General features: G+C 51.5%; 1 protein-coding gene across 4 annotated transcripts in view; it reads left to right on the plus strand.

The window, feature by feature from the left end:
- Positions 1-19,989, plus strand: part of LTBP2 (latent transforming growth factor beta binding protein 2) — a 115,838-nt gene that overhangs the window by 21,972 nt on the left and 73,877 nt on the right. For all 4 annotated transcript variants that reach the window (XM_033187441.1, XM_033187440.1, XM_033187438.1 and 1 more), the window contains exon 3: positions 5,127-5,427. In XM_033187441.1, the coding sequence (XP_033043332.1) occupies positions 5,127-5,427 (301 nt within the window). The remainder of the gene's footprint in view (positions 1-5,126; positions 5,428-19,989) is intronic.

Here is a 19,989-nt window from a genome sequence, read left to right on the forward strand (position 1 = left end):
ATGGATTCTAGGAGTGTGGGAACCCCCACCGGCCAGGGCTTCCCCCTATGCAGGGCCCAGTCTTGTTCACCTTTCTGCCCTCAGCACCCTGTCTGATCAAGATAAGGTGCTCACTAAATGTTTTCGGAATGTATTATTAGCAAGCGAGGCAGAACCAGAGCTAAGTGAGTCGTGGCGAGCCACAGGGGCTTGGCTCACAGGGTTTGGGGTCTTGGATTTCTAGACAGTGAAAGATATTATATATATATATATATATATTTCAATAGCTTTTGGAGAACAAATGGTTTTTGGTTACATGGATAAATTGTTTAGTGGTGAAGTCTAAGATTTTAGTGTACCCATCACCTGAGTAGTGTACCTTTTACCCAGTATGTAGTTTTTAATTCCACACCCCTTCCCACTCTTTCCCTTCTGAGTCTCCAAAGTCCATTGTATCACTCTGTATGCCTTTTCATACCCATAGCTTAGCTCCCACTTGTAAATGATGACATGTATTTGGTTTTCCATTCCTGAGCTACTTCACTTCGAATAATGGCCTCCAGCTCCATCCAAGTTGCGGCAAAAAGACATTATTTCATTTTTGTCAATGGCTGAGTAATATTCCATGGTGAATATATATCAGATTTTCATTTATTTATTTATTTATTTATTTTGAGGTGGAGTCTCACTCTGTCGCCCAGGCTGGAGTGCAGTAGCACAATCTTGCCTCACTCCTGGGTTCAGGTAATTCTCTGCCTCGGCCTCCTGAGTAGCTGGGATTACAGGCGCCCGCCACCACGCCTGGTTAATTTTTTGTATTTTCAGTAGAGACAGGGTTTCACCACATTTTCTTTAGTCACTCATTGGTTGGTGGGCACTTTAGGTGGGACCATATCTTTGCAATTGTGAATTGTGCTGCAGTAAACATACACCTGCAGGTGTCTTTTTGATAGTATGACTTCTTCGCCTTTACTCAGTAGTGGGATTGCTGGATTGAATAGTGGACCTATTTGGTTCTTTGAGAAATCTCCATACTGTTTTCCATAGGAGCGGCACTAATTTACATTCCCACCAGCAGTGTATAAGTGTTCCCTTTTCCCCATGTCTGTGCCAACAGCAATTGTTTTGTGACTTTTTAGTAATGGCCATTCTGGCTGGGATAAGGTGGTATCTCACTGTGGTTTTAATTTGCGTTTCCCTGATGATGAGTGATGTTGAACATTTTTTCGTATATTTGTTGGCCATTTATATGAAGGATCTTACTGTTAATGTGAAGGATGGGCTGTTCTCAGGGCTCCGGAGGGGAAGGATGGAAGCTAGACTGTTTTCCCAAGGCCATCCTCGGGGCATGGACTACACACTCAGAGGTGGAAGCTGCATGACCTTCCTCTCACCCATGCCAGCCTTTGGGTCTCTGTGGCAGAGAGGTGTGGGTCTATGTCGGAAATCACTCAGGCCTTCCCATTCTATTCCCTCCCTAAAAAATCCCCAAGGCCAAGACCTGCCCTGGGCACGTCTGCTTCCTCCGTGTTCACTAGCACTGACATGGCTGCTGGGCTGGCCCCAGCTGACCATGTTTCCAGTGGTGGTGGTGACAGGGGCCTGGCAGGTGGTTAGGTGAAGACTAAGTGTGCTTGGGCAGATAGAGGGGTGGCCAGGCCAAAATCCTGCCATGGTGGCAGTTTGTGTTTGGGGAAGTGCTCTGGGTTGCAATTCTGACATGGTTCTACCTAGAGGCCTGGAGCCTGCTGGGAAGAGGTGCCTGGGCACGAGGAAAAATGCTCTGGCCTCCCAGCCCAACTTGTGGTTGGAATGCCATTAAAACCTGTTATTTCCCACACTCTCTGCTGATAGGCTGGTCTTGAGTGCCCTTGGTGCACAATGTCCAATTTTTCATCCTTTGTGTCACTGGTCAGCATCACTTCCTCCAAGAAGCCTTCCCTGACTTTCCCTACTCCCTGCCTCAGCCTGGGTTAGAGGGTCCAGCTGGCATAGCACTTGTCCTATAACCTGTGTGTTCTACTTTCCATGTCAGACAGTGTGCTAGAAACAGTATCACAAGCTTCATACCCAGTGAGTGCTCTACGAATGCTCCCTGGATAAACCCATGAGCTGACATACGTCCTCCATCATTATTTAAAAATTCTGTGTGGGCTTTGGAAGGGTTTGGGGTCCTGGGGTCTCCACTGTCATAGCCAATTGGGATGTGCAGTTTCTCAGGGCAGAATTCCCAAGGGTGCATTTGGTGGCTGACTTGAAGCCAACAGATCCCCTTTGTTTCCTTATCAGCTCTGGGCCAAGGCTCAGAGATAGTAGAGAGGAAGAGGAAGAACCATGCCCACCCTTCTGGGAGTCAGTGGGGTGGAAAGGGCCTGGGCTTCTCAGTCACACAGAACTGGATTTGAATCCTGGCTCCACTATTAACTAGCTGGGTGACCTCAGGCAAGTCTCTTAACCTCTCTGAGCTTCAGCAGCATTATCTGTAAAACGGGAATCATAGTCCCAGGATTGTTGAGAGGCTTCAGTGAGAGCGTGTATGCAGAGCACGGTGCCAGGGCTGTTGTCAGCACTCGTCTGAGAGTAGCCACCATAATAAAAATAATAATGATGCTGTTATTGTTAGGCATATGTTAGGAGCTAAAGATACAACGAGGTGTAAGAGATAGTCACTACACTTCAAGGAGCTGACTGTATGAGTCAGGAAATTGAGACACGTGCATAAAAAAAGCTAATGGCAGCGGCCTCGCGTGGTGGCTCATGCCTGTAATCCCAGCACTTTGGGAGGCCAAGGCAGGCAGATCACCTGAGGTTGGGAGTTTGAGACCAACCTGACCAACATGGAGAAACACCGTCTCTACTAAAAATACAAAATTAGCGGGGTGTGGTGGCGCATGCCTGTAATCCCAGCTACTTGGGAGGCTGAGACAGGAGAATTGCTTGAACCCAGGAGACAGAGGTTGCAGTGAGCTGAGATGGCGCCATTGCATGCCAGCCTGGGCAACAAGAGCGAAACTCCGTCTCAAAACCAAAAACCAAAAACCAAAAAACAAAAACAATAACAACAACAAAAACTAATGGCACTATGCGGGACATGCCCAGTGAATGGCAAACACAAGTATTTTTCCTGTTAATCAAAGGAGGGAGCAGCTGCTGAGAGGTGGGTGTCCAGCATGGGGAAGTGGGTCTTGAGGGAACAGTAGGAGCCAGGTAAATGGAGAGCAAGTAGGAAAGAAGAGAGGACATAGCACATGCAAAGACAGAGAGAAGACAGAGCAGAGGCTACCTGGGGCCACAGCCAGCAGGCCAGCTCGACTGGAGCAGGTTGGCTTAGAGGAATGTTAGAGGGGATGAGACCAGGAGGGTCTTCAATGCTCATCTATGGACTTGAATCCTGAAGACACCAGGGAACCACTGAAGGTCTCTGTGACATGGGCCAGGTGGAATTTTGGAGATGTTTATCCTGGCCAGCCCCCAGTTTGGATTCTGGTGCTCTTCTCAGAAAGGAGAGTTCAACTCACAAAACCCAGGCATCTGGTCTGGGAGCCATGCCTGGTAGTTTCACAGTTGCACTTAGGATTCCTGAGATGACAAGGTCTGTGTATCTGCCTCCTCTTCCTCACTGACCTTGCCTATGCCCCCTCCGCCAGCAGACCCTGGTCTCCCTGGGTCTCTGGCGGCTCCTCGAGTACGCCACGTTCCTTCCAGCCTCCAGAGCTCGGTCTTCGCCTCGCCCTCTGCCTGGGAGACTGCCCGGGTCTTTGGGGGTTCACTTCCTTTGCATGCTCCCATCTCTCTCTTCAGAGAGGTGTCCTGGCCGCCCCATCTGAGTCTCCTGGTTGGGCCTGAACCCCTGCATCGCCCCGGGTTAATTGTCTTCACAGCCCTTGAAACTGCCTGAGGCCACATCATGCTATTGTTTTCTTGCTTCCTGTTGGTGTCCTTTACTCTACCACAAGCCCCAGGCAGACAAGAACTTTGTCCCAGTGCCTGGCACTCACTAGGGCTCAGCAGCTATTTGTTGAATGAATGAATGAATGAATGAATGAGGCATTGGGTTTCGAGGGTGCAGTGTGAGCCAGACCATGCTTCCTGGGCTCACACATGTTCCCCAGTGGAAGTCCTGGTCGGGGAGGGGCAGGACTCCGTATCCCAGTGTGTGCCTCTGCATGGGATATTCCCTTGGCCAGTAATCACTGGATGTGACTCTGGAATTTGCAAGGGGCTGAAGGATAGTGAAGAGAGGAGTCAGCCTGGGGAGCTGGTGGCTAATGCTGCACAGAGTTAACTGGGAGAAGGGCCTGGTTTCAGCTCCACCTTGCCCCTGGCTGGACCCACAGCCCAGGGGGCAGAATCCAGAGACAGCCTGAGCCCTCAACGGAGGCCCCACAGAGGAGGGGACTTACCTGGCCGGCAGTGGCTGTGATGCCGGCAGCTGTGTTCTGGCCACCGTGCTTTCTCTGGCGCAGTTGGGAGTTCTGCCTTGCTAAGGAGATGGAGAACAACGGGAAGGAGAGGAGAGACTGTCAAGCTGAATATGCCTTTGAAGGACGCCTAGAGTCCTCTAACCTCCTTAGTTCACCCCTCCCGTGATTTACGAGCAAATAGAGGCTCAGTGAATTCAAGACCACACAGCTCATGAGTGACAGGAAAATCCCAGCAACTCAAACCGCTTGAATTTCAGGCCAGTGTTGGGCCCTTTCCCACAAAAGAGACTGGTTCATTCATTCATTTGCTCCATATTTACTGAGAATCTACTCTGTGGCAGTCCCTATTCTAAGTTCCAGGGCCACTGTCTGTCCTCAGGGGACTTCCAGTCTGGTGGGAGTGAACATTTCAGCATAGACACAGTGTCAGGCAGTGCACTTCCTCTTCAGGGTGCTCTGTGGGACGTGATGGTGTGAGCCACTCTGCAGCTGGCCACACAGTCTTTGGTTGTCCAAAGATCAGAGGTGAATGCGTCCTGGGGGTCTGTGGATGGAGGTGGGAGAGACATGGGTCAGGGAGCCCTCTGAGGCCAGGAGAGTGGCTTCCTGCTTGAGCGATGGGGTTGGCAGCACTCAGGAGGGTACTTCTGACAGGAGGGAGTGGGCAGCTGTGGTCTCAGCGCCCCATGGCCACTGCTGTCACCTCTCTCCCTGTGTCCTCAGCCGTGTGCCAGCCGCCGTGCCAGAACCGGGGCTCCTGCAGCCGCCCTCAGCTCTGCGTCTGCCGCTCCGGTTTCCGTGGAGCCCGCTGCGAGGAGGTCATTCCTGACGAGGAGTTTGACCCCCAGAACTCCAGGGTGGCACCTCGACGCTGGGCCGAGCGTTCACCCAACCTGCGCAGGAGCAGTGCGGCCGGAGATGGCACCTTGGCCAGAGCACAGCCGCCAGCACCACAGTTGCCGTCCGTACCACAATCGCCGCCCGTACCACAATCGCCGCCCGTACCACAGTCGCCGCCAGCTGGGTAAGTTCCCTTCTCCATGGGACTCGGGGTCTGGAGCTCAGTCTCTTTCTGGAGGGTCTTCTTCCTTTGGACCATTTGGTGAAGGCTGGTGGAGAAGACCACAGTCTTCCCTTCCCTCCTTCGCACCCTCCTTGGCTTTCCCTGGCATGGCCAGAGATATGAGCAGGAGAGTAGGTGTTGGGGCTGACTTGGGCTTTGTCAGGCTGGGGTGGAAAGAGGAGGGAAGCGAAGTCTTTGCCCTCGAGTGCCTGAAATAAAGCTGAGGAGGGCATGTACCTGGGACCACAGCCTCTTGGTTCACAGCCTGGCTTTGCCATTTCCCAGGTGGGCAACCCAGGTAAGTCACTTACCTCTCTGTGCCTCGGATTCTGCATCAGTAAGGTGGGACAATGCTAATACCTGTGTTATGAATTGTCATAAAGATTAAATTAGTCAACATGAGGGAAGTGCTTAGAACAGTGCCTGGCACACATGAAAGTTCTTTATACACATTCTCCCACACCCCATCCCGACCTCCTCCTCCTCTGCCTGTGGTGCCTGTGATGTAGGAAGGACTCCTCTGCCAGAAGAAGCCCCTTCCGTTTCCTCAGCACCCAGCTCCAGCCTCTCTCCTTAGAGGGGAGAAGAAGAAGCATGTGGGAGAAGGGAGTAGAAAGGAAAGTGAACAAGGAGAGTGTTCATGGGCAGGATTCCCTGGCCTGCTTGCCAGCCAATCTGGCTAGACTTTTTCTAGCTCAGGACAGGAAATCTGAACTTTATAAACGAGTCCATTTCTAGGGGACTGTGTTTTCCTTTTAGTTTTTCAGGTTAGTTTTTCCATTCGCTTCCTACTTAAGAAGTTCTTTCTGAAATGTGGCAACCCTGCCTTGCTGAACTAAAGAGAAAGAGGATTTGCCCTTTCAGAGCCCAAAAGAACCAGGGAGAGGAGGCTGACCTTGAGGTTAGGTTCCAGCAGGAAAGGTCTGGAGAGAGTGGCTGAGTTGCAGGAGGAGCAAAGAAAGGAGGTTAAGGGTGTCCAGGGACTCTGAGAGCAGGTGAGGTCAGGCAGACCAGGCTCTTGGTGAGCTGGGTTCCGGGGCCCTGGGCACCCAAGTAGATGTTTTCCAAGGGCAGCTAGGAGCAGGAAGAAAGAAAGGATGGACTCAGGTCAAGGGCCTAGGGAACTCCAAGGTCAAGAGCAAAAGAGCCAAACCCTGCAGCCAAGGCCCAAAGGTGCTGCGGCAGAAACAAGGAGCAGAGCTAAGGGGCCCCAGGTGGATAACAGTGAGGGCCTGGGATTGGCGGTGAGCAGGTGGGCAGTGCGGGTGCCTTGTTCTGATCAGTCCCGGCTGAGGGTCCCAGTTGGTAAGCCTGGTGTAAGGCACCTGGAGGAATGCTAGAGGTGCCAGCTCAAGGGCCAGCCAGGGCCAGGGTGGGCACAGAGTCCTTCCAGCGGAGCTTCGCCCATCTCTGTTGGCTTGTGAGATTCATTTATTTATGATGCACTGATCCCATGAGGGTGTGTGCTGGGAGCGGGGGGTTGCTGGGCAGGGTGTGTCCTGGGAGCTGCGATTGCTGGGCAGGGTGCGTGCTGGGAGCAGGGGTTGCTGGGCACGTCACTCTGTCTCTCACACTCTTGAGTCGGAGTCATATGAAGTCCCACATCACATCTTCCTGCCCATCTGACTCCTCCCCATTCTTCAAGGTGAATCACATTCACTAGGCTCTCTGGCCCCCGCAGCACTTACTCTCTAGCACACATCCTGTGCATCTGTGCCCTGCACCTGCAGCCGCTTGTAGACCCAGTGGCCTGTGCTTTGGATTTCTCTACAGCTCCTCCCACAGTGCCTGGCCCATCAAAATTGCTCAGTCCATATTTGCTCTGACACTGGATTCAAACTACAGAGTTAGCCTAACAAAAGGGCCCACTTGGCACTGGACCCTCAGCCCATACCTGCAGCCAAGGGCACCACCCCATGTGTTGCTCAGAGGGCAGGAGGAGGTGAGGCCCCTGCCAGTTCCCACGGTGGGTGTTCCATCTTTCCCTAGCGCAGCACTTTTCACCCTGCCTTCAGATGGTCTGTCCATTTGCTCACTGGACCGGGAGCTACCTGGGAACTCACAGGGACTGTGTCCTGCTCATTCACCAATGTGTCCCTGGTACCTAACACCATGCCTGGCACACTTCTGTGCTCAATCAGTGTAAGTTAAATGGATACATGAATGAGGCTAGGTGATGGGGAGAGGGGAGGCTGTGAGGCCAGGAGGATGGGCGATGTGAGCCATCCATCCCCCAATGAAGGTTTCCTGTGTGTGACGGGCAGTGGAGGGCAGAGGTCCTGGGTGAGGTCTCTGGCCCACAGCAGGGCTGTCCTCTTTGATTTTCACAGGCTCCCTGGCCAGGGGCTACTGTGATGTTCTTAATGAGCTGCAGCCTCCAAGCCAGCCTAGTCTCTCTGTGCCCTGGGGCCTCAATGCCATGAAATCTGGGAGCGCCCTGCTATTGGCCCAGCTGCTGGCCCAGCTGTGTTTTGCTTTAGGAGGCCAAATCCTGCTTGCCTGGTGGTGTCAGACATTTCCTGTGACCTTGGCCAGGTTTCCCAAGCAGTCGCTGGCCTCTCTCCTGATAGCAACTTGGACAGGCCCTGTGTGTCCAGATAGAGGTGGTGACATGATGCAGGGGGCATTCTAGGAGGTGGGGAGGCAAATGTCTGGGGAGGGGAACACTGCAGGAATTGGTGATGGCCAGAGGCCCCCTTTAGGAGGGCAGGCAGAGACCGAGAGAGGAAGACCAGAGGGAGAGGCCAGGAGTGTCTCAGGCAGCAGCAGGGTGCCCTACAAAGGGCCAGACGTGGACTGATGCTGTCCAGCTGTTTTCTGGGCTGGCTGGAGGGGCCTAGAAACTCCCTTGAGCCTCACGTCCTGGCTTCTTTCCCAAGGCTGGGCAGAGTGCCTGCCTCACCTGGAGAGCAAAAGCCAGGCACTGGGAAGGGCCTTAAGAGATGGGGAGAGGGCTGGTTACCAGAACCTACAACCAGCAGGCTTTGGAAAGCAGTGGTTTAGACCAGCGCTTCTCAAAATGAAACCAGTAGGTGAGTCACCTGGGAACTTGTCAACATGCAGGTTCTGATTTGGCACGTCTGGGGTAAGCAACTCTAATGTGGTCCCACGGGATGCTGATGCTACTGGACCATATTTTGAGTAATGAGGGTTAGAGCCCAGGTTTTGGCGTGTTCTAATTCTGGGTTTACCACTCACCAGCTGTGTGTCAATGGGCACTCATCCTAACCTCTCTGAGCCAATAGTGTCCACCTGATAGGATGACAGGAGAGATTAAATGAGACCATGTGAGTAGAAAATTTAGCATGGTGCCTGATATGAGTCAGTGTTCAATACATGATAGCTGTCAATGGGCAGGATCTCTTTGCTGTGAGCACTTGGTTGGATGGGAGGAGATGGCAAAGAGCAGAGGAAACTGGAGTGTGTATGTGTGTGTGTGCGTACGTGTGTGTGTGTATGTATGTACACAGAACAGGTGTAGACCTGTTATGGGAAGAAATCAGAGTCCAGACTCAGCCTCAGAGGTCAGCAGGTCCAGTAATGGCTTTGGCTGGCTTGGGATACAGTCATTCCTCCAGGACCATTGTCACCAGCCCTAGGGGAGAGGAGGTTAAGGGGAGGTGTCAAGAATGGGAGGGACCTCCGCTGGGTTTGCTCCTTGTCCAGACCTGAGGACCTAGAGGCTGAGCCCTGGAGACATCCTACACAGGCTCGAGGAGAATCACTTGAACCTAGGAGGTGGAGGTTGCAGTGAGCTGAGATTGCACCATTGCACTCCAGCCAGGGTGACAAGAGTGAAACTCTGTCTCAAAAAAAAAAGCCTAAGCAGGCTTGGTCACAACATGGGCAACAAGGGGCCTGAAGGGCAGTGCTGAGCCCTGAGTGGGGTGGCTGGGGTGTGTCTGGGGAGCTGTGACCCCGTGATAGTGGCTCCCAGCAGGCTGCTCCTGCCTGGTCGCTCCCTCTCCTCTGGATCTCCCTCTCTCTGCACACCCCACCTCTTTATCCACTGTGTTCATTTTCTACGGCTGCCATGACACACGATCACAAAATTAGCAGGTTCAAACAACACACATTTATTTCTCTACAGCTGTAGAAGTCACACATCTGAAATGGGTCTCACCAGGCTGAAATCAAGGTGTTAGCAGGCTCCTGGGGCTCTAAGGGGGCTCAGTTTTCTTGCTCATTCAGGTTATCTGCAGAATTCAGTCCCTTGCAGTTGTAGGACTGAGGCCCCATTTCCTTGCTGGCTGTCACTCGAGGGCCGTATGAGGAGCTGCCCTCATTCCTTGGCTTGAGGCCACCTTCCTCCATCTTCAAAGCCAGCAGCAGCAGGTGGACTCTGTGTTTGGGTCTCCCCTCTGCCTGCCTCTTTGGCTATCTCTCTCCATGACTCACTCCCTTGCCTCCCTCTTCTACTTTTAGGGGCCCATGTCATGACCCTGGGCCCACCAGGTAATCCAGTACCATCTCTCTATTTTAAGGTCAACTGAGTGGCAACCTTAATTCCATCGGTAACCCTAATTTCCTTTTGCCATTTAACATAACATATTCAAAGGTGTAACCCCAGGGACGGAGATCATGGGGGCCAACCACACCCACTCACTACAGCACATTCCAACCGGGACCCTTGTCCAAAGTGGAAGAGCTCCCTCTTATCAAGGGCTTGCCACAAGGGTGGCCCTACATGATCTGGCCCCAAAGTCTTTCTGACATCCCCACTGTCCACCCTCACCACTCACAGCCCGTGTTCATCTTGCTTCTGCTCTGCCAGCTGACTGTATCTTCCTCAAACATGCTGGAGATGCTCCCACCTCAGGGTCTTGGCACTTGCTATCCCGCTCCCTGGAGCCCTGGAATTTTTTTTTTTTTTTTTAGACAGGGTCTCACGCTGTCACCCAGGCTAGAGTGCAGTGTCACAGCTCACTGCAACCTCGACCTCCTGGGCTCAAGCGATCCTCCCATCTCAGCCTCCCAAATAGCTGAAACTACAGGTGTGTACTGCCACACCCGGCTAATTTTTGTATTTTTTTATAGATGTGGTTTCACCATGTTGCCCAGTCTGGTCTCTAACTCCTGGGTTCAAGCGATCCTCCTGGCTTGGCCTAAGTGCTGGGATTACAGGCATGAGCCACTGCACCTGGCCCCTGTGTTAGTTTTCTAAGGCTTCCATAACAAACTGAGTGGTTTAAAACAGCAGAAATTTATGCTCTTACAGCTCAGGAGCTGGAAATCCAAAAATCAAGGTGGCAGGATTGGTTCCCTCTGAGACTCTGAGGGAGAAGGTTCTATGCCTCTCTGTTAGCATATCTGGTGCAATCCTTGGCCTTCCTTGGCTTGTAGCTGCATGACCTTGACCCTGCCTCAGTCATCACGTGGCCTTCCTCCTTGTGTGTGTCTGTGTGTCTCTGTGTTGTCTTCTTCTCATAAGGGTGCAGTCATTGGATTTAGGGTCCTCCCTAATCCAGTGTGACCTCATCTAAACCTAACTAATTACATCTACAAAGACTCTATTTCCAAATAAGGTCACATTCATAGGTCCGGGGTTAGGACTCACGTCTTTCCGCGGGTACACAATTCAACCCGCATCAAAACACTCTTCCCCCTACACTCCTGAGGCTGCTTCTCCCCTTTCCTTTGTGGTGGAGCCCTCTCTGTCCACCACATCTAAAATCCCACCCTCCACACCCTCCCCACCTCCCACCTGGCTATTGTTCTCGGCAACACTAATGTCTTTGGTATTTTACCTATTTATTTTAATTATTCTTCTTCTTACCCCAAGAAAGTGTCAGATGTGGGAGGACAGGGATTTTTCTCTCTTTTCTTGGTTGATATCTCTCCAGCACCTGGAGCATGACTTAGCCCATTGTAGCGTTGAGTAAATACATGCCCAGAGTAGGGTTGAGTCAATTAGCTGTCTACACTCATTTGATTTTACGTCTACAATTGACTGTCTACACCCATTTTGCTTTACGTCTACAATTGGCTGTCTACACCCATTTTACTTAATGCCTACAATTGGCTGTCTACATCCATTTTATTTTACATCTCACAACTCCCTGCAACAGGTGGCCAGTGCTGCCATTCTGTTGGTGAGGAGAGGCTCATAGAGGGGAGGGAGCCTGTCCCTACCCTTTCCCAGCCTGGTATCTCCAGCACCTGTCCTCTGCCTGCACTAATCTCTCTGAGTTTTTGTCTGTGGGGAGACAGGGAAGGGCCAGAGCACCAGGGCAGCTCTTGTTGGAGGTCCAACCTCAGGTGGTAAGTGCCAGGACTGCTGGGCACGTGTGGCAGCATGTACCTGCATGTAGGTTGGTCACCCGGGCAGAGGCTCCCTACCTTAGAGCAGAACCCCGCCTTGCCTCGGCCTGCACGGCTTCACAGGGGCCCTGTTGGCACTTTTTGGCATGATCTCTAACCTACTGCTGCTGAGAGTGAGCCCAGGTTTACCGTGGCAGTGCTGCCCGCCTCCACCCAAGACCTTGACTAACTTTCCTGTTGGGAGCACAGGGACTCTGCTTCCAAGTGGGTGGTCTCTCTAAGTCTGAGGGAATGGAGGGAACTATCCAAAGATTGCTGCCCCAGAGCCACTTCTGGGGAGACCCAGGCATCCCTTCCTGGGGGCAAAGGTGCAGGGAAGGTAGCACCCCCTGGCTGACAGAATGGCAAGAGGTTTTCCCTGTGATGAGGCAGAATCAGAAACTAGGTGCTAGGGCCGGGTGCAGTGGCTCATGCCTATAATCCCAGTGCTTTGGGAGGCAGAGGTGGGTGGATCACCTGAGATCAGGAGTTCGAGACCAGCCTGGCCAACATGGTGAAACCCCGTCTCTACTAAAAATACAAAAAAGTAGCCAGGTGTGGTGGCGGGCGCCTGTAATCCCAGCTACTTGGGAGGCTGAGGCAGGAGAATCACTTGAACCCGGGAGGCGGAGGTTGCAGTGAGCCAAGATCACGACATTGCACTCCAGCCTGGGCAACAAGAACGAAACTCTGTCTCAACACACACACACACACACACACACACACACACACACACACAACCTAGGTGCTGGGAACAGGGTGGCTGGGAACAGACACCCAGCATGGGGACCTCAGTGTGGCAGCTTGTAAATTATGTCCCCTTCCCCCAGTGCCAGCAGCAAAGGGCTGGGGGTCAGGGAGGACACAGGACAAGGCTCCCTGCAGGGCTGCTGTGGATGGGCCTCCTGATGACCCATCTCATGAACTAGGGTCTCATGAACCTAGAGGCAGGTTCAGGCTTGGCTGGCAGGAAGGAGGCCATGTGGCACTGTGATGGGGGAGTGCAGACTGGTTCCTGGCTGGGGCAGTGCTGGATTGCCTGAGGATTAGAGTCTGGTGGCTGGAGGAGGGGACATGAGGAGGGTGCCTGGTGGTCCAGTGTGTGTGTCAGGGGAGCCCGGGGCAGGGGGGTTAAATTTGGCGTTAGGCAGAATGTAAATCCTGATGCCCTCACAAACTTTGCAAGCTCCTTTACTTCCCTGAAACTCAATTCCTTTGACCTTGACGTGGGAAAATGAATGCCCATCTCCTAGGATGGTTGGGAGAATTTACTGAAATAATGTAGCATGATTCGCCGGATGTCTGCCACACAGTCAGTCCAATAAACCTGAAATCTCTTGACCTACCTGCCTACTCCATGTGCTTATGAAAAATCAGTGTGGAACACCTCATTTGCCAGGATGAGTTTTTCTGCACCCCACTGTCTGGGCTTATAGCTGGGGAAACTGAGGCAGGATGCAGGTTGGCCACTAGGTTGTGGGCCGGCCCAAAGGCCTGCCCTGGCCTTCTGAGCCTGGCTCCTGCTCCAGCCCCTCCCACTGCTGCCACCCTCCCCTCCGGGCTTCTGTGTGCTGCTGCAGGCCTTCTGCTTGTTCCTTTGGGCTACGTGGCCCCGTTTGTCTTTTTTCCTTCTCATTCAAGACCCTTGGACCCAAGGTGGTTCTCTGATTCAGCTGGGACATGCCAGGAGACCAATGGGTGCTCGGAGACCTTGGGAAAATCGTCTGCCCTTCCTGGGCTTGTTCCCGCATTTGTAAATCAGAGGTCTAGCGTGGATCTCCTCTAAGCTCAAGAGCTAATGGTCGGCCAGGCGCGGTGGCTCATGCCTGGAATCCCAGCACTTTGGGAGGCTGAGGCAGGCGGATCACTGGAGGTCAAGAGTGCAAGACCAGCCTGACCAACATGGAAACCCCGTTTCTACTAAAGATACAAAAATTAGCTGGGCTTGGTGGTGCACATCTGTAATCCCAGCTACTTGGGAGGCTGAGGCAGGAGAATGACTTGAACCTAGGAGGTAGAGGTTGCAGTGAGCTGAGATCACGCCACTGTACTCCAGCATGGGCAACAGAGTGAGACTCTGTTTCAAGAAAAGAAAAAACAAAAACAAAAAACTAATGGTCTAGGACTCCAGCCAGCCTGGCCATTTTCCATCCCTGATGGTGAAATGTGCTCATTCTCCCCTTTGCCTGTTTCCAAGGTTGTGACAAGAACATGTGAGCCTCTTACCAGGGCAGACCTTCGCTGTCCCTGACGCCTTGGCAAGCTTGCAGAGGGCTGAGCAGCCTGCATCTTCTGTGCTGTGTCACCCACTTCCTCATGGCCACTGAGTGCTGTTTCTCTGCGGGGTTAACTCAACCCTACAAATTTTTGGTGGCCTCCGAGGGTTGAGCCCTTCTCTCTCTTTCTTGTTTTTTTTTTTTTTTTTTGAGACGGAGTCTCGCTCTGTAGCCCGGGCTGGAGTGCAATGGCCGGATCTCAGCTCACTGCAAGCTCCGCCTCCCGGGTTTACGCCATTCTCCTGCCTCAGCCTCCCGAGTAGCTGGGACTACAGGCGCCCGCCACCTCGCCCGGCTAGTTTTTTTGTATTTTTTAGTAGAGACGAGGTTTCACTGTGTTAGCCAGGATGGTCTCGATCTCCTGACCTCGTGATCCGCCCGTCTCGGCCTCCCAAAGTGCTGGGATTACAGGCTTGAGCCACCGCGCCCGGCCTTTTTTTTTTTTTTAGCCTTTTCTCTTTCTTTTCCCTGACCTGTTTGTTTAACTCTGATTCCCAAAATTGCTCCTTGGGTTTTTCTGGAATTCCCCCAACACTTAGGACCTTGAAAACTATTTTGAATAGACTCGGAATCAGTAAACCCAATTTTGGTCTCTTAGTTACTAACTGGCCTTGTGACCTTGAGCAAGCCACTTAGCATCACTAGGCATTAATGTCCCTGTATCTGTAAAGCGAGAGGGTTAATTCTCCCCTCACTGGGATGTTGTGAAAATTAACTAAGGCGTGTGGGAAAGATTCCTTTGTGGGTTGTAACATGCCTCGCAGATGCTTGTTATTACTTCTTAGCTGTCCTGACACTGGGCTGGGGCCTTTGCTCATGCCCGGTAACATGTACAGAAGCCACTTTTAGGAAGAAGCTCCTCAATGAGGCCCTTGAGGAAATATTTTAAAGGAAATCTTTTAATTTTAAGCTTAGGGAAGGACACCCCTGTTATGTCCAGCTTAACATGACAACAGGGGATGTCCTTCCATCATATCATACTCTCTGTGACAGGTACCCCAAGAGTTGTGCAGTGGACAGCCTGTGCAGCTGCATGTGGGGACCCCAGACCCGGCTTCTTTCCAAGAGGGACATGTCTCCCATTTTTCCAACATTTAATATTTTCAGCTCTCAACTTGAGAGTCCTTTCATCTGGCTCACTTTTTATTTCCACAGCACTTTCTATTTTCTACTTTCTAACATAGCATATAATTTACTTATTTAGTACATTTGTATACAATCCATTTTTCCCAGTTATTATGTTCCTCAAGGGCAGAGATCTTTGTTTTGTTCATGGACACATCTCAAGCTCCTAGAATGGTGTCCAGCATATAGTAGGCCCTCACTAACTAAATATCCACTGAATGGACATCCCTGTCCTAATGCATCTTCTATTGCTTCCTAGAGCAAAGAGATGGTCTCAGGGCCATTTCCTTCTGATCTGATGCTCAGACCATCCCCTAGCATGTCACCGACATGGAGGGGCTCTCCCAGCCCTCCCAACGGATGGTGCTTCCTCACCCTGTGCCCCTTGGCCCTGGGAGTCTGAAGCCAGGCAAACTGAGGGCAATGCCTCTCCCCCGAGGGCAGCGAGAGTGGGCTTGACAGACCCTCAGGAGTGCTGAGAGTCTGGACAGGGGGTTGTGGGCAGCTGTAAAGGAGTCTTCTCCTGGTTTCTTCCATCTCTTGGGCCTTAGAAGAGCCCCCAGGACTCTGCTTTGCTGGGACTGTGGGTTGGGAAGAAAGAGGGCTCGGAGGGGCTAGGAAGAAAGGAATGCTCACTGCAGGCCTCCAGCTAGATCCAATGGAAGAGATTTTATTTTCCCAAGTCTGAGGATGCGGGAGCCCTGCTTGTGCTTTTTGAGGAGAGTGGGAAGAGACCTTTGTCTCAGCCAAGAACTTCCTTCACCACCCACGCCCCGTCTCCCTGCTGTTGCAGAGGGTAAGTTCTAGAAATGTGGATTGGCCACACTAAGGTTTGTGGAGGGTCCCTTGGTACTCAACCTCTGCCAGCCCCAGTGCATCCCTGCCCAGCAGAGACTACTTGGAGTGGCCAGATGAGTCTGAAGCACTGTGTTCCAGCCAGGCAGAGGAGGGAGGCCTGCTGTTCTGCATTGGACCTTTCAGTTGTTGGGCATAACACCAGGGGTTGTCCTTCACATTACAGTCTCTGTGACAGGTAACGCAAGAGTTGTGCAGTGCACAGCCTGTGCAGCTGTATGTGGTGATACTAGACCTGGCTTCTTTCTGGGAAGGAGAGAGATGTCTCCTATTTCCCTTACAAAGTGTGTTGCTTCAAGGCAGTCCTTTCCAGCTGGGTTTGGCTGTTGAGGTCCCTTCCAGGTTCCCCTGAAAGGGGGATGGATCTCTGGGGCTTTGTAGTGTTAACATGCATCTCTCCAACCCACACAAATACCTGAGACCCATGGACGTTAGGCCCTGAGCAGGCCATGGCTGGCCACATTTCTATTTCATGATAAAAAGACACTGGTTCTGGGCGGATGTAGCCCAGGGCACACGGTCTTGCTATGCTTTGATCCAGAGCCTAAAAGTCCCAGGAGAGATTGTGAGGAAGGTGGGGGCCAGTGTGCCTTCCTTATTCTGAGTGGTAAAGCCAGTAACCTCTTCCTTTTCTCATGCTGGGCATAGAGCAGACATCTCTGGGTTGGTGAGGATGCCCAGCTCAGGCCTCTGAGTGCTCAGCGGAGGAGGCCCCTCCCTCTCCCTTCATAGGGCACTGGGCAGATTCAAGGGAAATGGTGTCTGCTTTCTACACACTTCCTCCTACCTGCCCCCTTCTCCCATTTGAGCCTGAAGGCAGACATCTGGCCCAAGAAAATCTCAAACTCTCTGATGACAACCTAATGACTCCCTTTTTTAGTATTCTCCCAGAGCTGAGGATTAGATGGACTGCATCCTGGGTTTGGTTTCAGGAGAGGACTCCTCCCCGCCCAGCCCCAGGCCCAGCCCTTAACAAATCTCTGAGATATGAGCTATTCACCTTCTGTCCTCCCAGAGCCTGCAGCTTGGTGATGGGAAAAGCTGCCTCTTCCAGTTCATCATCATCATCTTCATCATCACCATCTTCATCATCAGTAGGATTTAGTGCACCCTGTTATGTTTCAGGCATTGTGCTAGAGTCCTACCCTTTTCTTTTCCTCCTTGCTGTCCCCACTTTAGAGTCACCAGCTCAGTGACATGCAGGACATGGATGTGGCACAAATGTCTTTTGGTCAATTGTGTTGTGTCCAAATGGTGGAGTATAAGTGGCATAGCACAGGGACCAGCACCCAGGAGCAGAGGGGTGCAGAGGGTCCCCAGAGCTCATCATGGCCTTAGTGGTGTGCTTAGAATTAATTACCATGGTGGAAGTTTGGGTTAAGATTGACTAGCACTAAGGTTGTGGTTAGGGTGACATTCTATTTAACAGTACGGTAGTGGTTAGGGTAAGATTAGAAGAATAACTTTAGTAGTGCAGCATTAGGGTGCGGTTTTAATCTTAGGGTTGTGGTCAGGGTTGGGTTAGGGTTATGCTAGAGTAACATTTAGGACTGTGGGTATTTTCGATTGTATGTGTGGTTATTGTTCTAACCCACCATTGATGGAGCCTTATTGAATAACCTGGCAGTTTACGGGCACCACCTAATTTAATACTGGGGACAGCTCGGCACAGTGGCTAAGAGCATGGGCCATGAGTCAGACAGACCCTGGTTCCACTTGACTCGGTTACTCCCCAGCCGTGCTATCAAGTGTGTTCTTTCACTTCCTGGAGTCTCAGTGTGAAAGGCTGATGATACCAACACTGGCTGTGCAAGGCTGTGGTCAGAATAACACAAGGGAAAGTGGATAAAGTGCCAGGTCAGTAGGTAAGAGCTCAGTACTCGATAGCAAATACTTTTTCTTGTCTGGGTCAGTTAGAGCTCCAGCAGGAAAGAGATGGCACGCTCGATGTATTTACAAAAGCACCGGCAGGGTCGAGAGAAAACAAGAAAGAGTGATGGAGTATCCCAGGGTAGCTACGTAGGCAAGCCCTTACCTTCCAGGCCTAAAGGGGCAAGGGACCAGCAGTCATAAGAACCCAGGGTAGCTCAGGCTATAGGAGAGGGCCATGGACAGGGCTGTGGCCTTTGGTGTAGGAATGCAGCCACTGCTCACCTGCAGTACCTGTCACGAGGGAGTTGGGAGGATCTGCACCTCCACTCACCCTTCTCCTGCCCTCTGACCTCCTGCCGGAGTTCCCCACTGACTGAACTGGACCAGAAGGCAGAGGGCAAAGGAACCTCCCAGGACCCAGAGTGGGATAGAGAGGAATCCAGGGGCGAGTGGAAGATCTTCAGCACGTTTGCCAGTCCTTGCCGTGACCCTGTGAGGTGGGTATTCCCATGACTCCTACTTTGCAGTGAGGACACTGAGGGTAAGGGCGATTCCAGCCTAGCTCTGCTCAACTTCAGAACTTGTGATTATAGTCACTGTGCGAACCAGTCTCCAGGGCATGTGAGCATAGGCAAGTGCGGTAACATCCAGCTTGGCTTGGAAACTGCAGAGTACTGGGTTAGGCAAGGTATCCAGTGTCTTTTCAGAAAACTACAGAAGTCGGTGAGAGCCTGGAGCAGCATTCAGCCTCATTAAAATGCTAATGTATGCAGTTTCCAGCCTGGGACTTAAAAAAGTAGTGAGAATAAACATTTCAAGCTTATAGCTATGCTCATAGCATCTAGCCGACTTAAATCCTGTAGGATTTTTGTTTGAAAGGAAGAGGCTGGGAGCAATGAAAGCAAGAAAAGAGAGGAAAGACTGGCAAAGCTGTTTTTCAGATGGTCCAGGGAAGGTTTGCCCCATCCAGCTGCTTTTTTACAGAACTGGCTGCTCGCTCAGGGAGGGTCACCTTCTGGGTGTGTGTGTGTGTGTGTGTATATGTGTGTGTGTGGCGGGGCGTGGGTGGAAGCTGTGGAGAGAACATGCCTCAAAAGTCATAATGGAGATATTTTGAGGCTCCGTGAATTCTCCTTTTGAGCTCAAGATTTTCAATTATGTATCAGGTTTCACCTCTTGTCCAGGATATAAAGGAAGTTTCTGATTTATGGGTCCAGTAGTTTTTCCAGTTACTCTATCTTTAAATCTGCCGTCAGTTAATTAATTTGCCACTGTCAGAAAAGGCACTGTGAGCTTCCCAGGTGAAAATAACTTTAGCAAAGTATGATCACAGTTCAAAAAAGGGAGGGACTCTGAAACATACACTTGTTTCCACTTGTGAAATTAACTGAATCAGTGTCTCCGCACAACTCCTCCTCCCCCTGTCATGGCACATGCACATACACACACTCTCATGCACACTCACACACACACTCTCATGCTCTTACACACACACACACCACCTCTGCAGAAGGGCTGAAGGGGAAGATTTAAACCTGGCAGGATAATTTCCCAGAAAAGGATTAGAAGGGGAAAATGGATTCACTGCAAAGTCATCTGATGACTGTGTTGTACAAGGCTGCTTGGGACCCAGAGGGGTGTGTCTGTCTGTCTGTGTCTATCTGTCTGCAGATGACACAGGGAAGATTGCTAAATGATTCCCAATAATGAGATGTGAAAACACATAGTTCCTTTGCTAGCCACATAGCTGTGGTTTTGTGTCTGTGATTCATGGTGGAAGTGAGTAGCTGCAACGGGCATTCTGTGGGTTTTTTTTTTTTCTCCTTATTTCTCCTAAAAAAATATTTGTGAAAGGTCTAAAAGGAAGTGGAATACTTTTTGAAGAGAAAAAAAATCCCCATTCCTTGCAAAACAAAGATTACAGATGAAAACTTCTGGAGCTACCACATTTCTGCTTCCAGATGTCGCCTACACTGCATTTTCCTCCTGGAGCCTCAGCCCTGCCCACGATGTGACATGTCCACCCGCGAGTGCCCGCAGCAGAGGCCGCGTCAGGGAGTCTGCATCTGCAGGGGGCTGGCAGTATCCTCCCAAG

Source organism: Trachypithecus francoisi, unplaced genomic scaffold (genome assembly GCF_009764315.1).
Source record: "Trachypithecus francoisi isolate TF-2019V2 unplaced genomic scaffold, Tfra_2.0 Lachesis_group3, whole genome shotgun sequence".
Taxonomy (NCBI): domain Eukaryota; kingdom Metazoa; phylum Chordata; class Mammalia; order Primates; family Cercopithecidae; genus Trachypithecus; species Trachypithecus francoisi.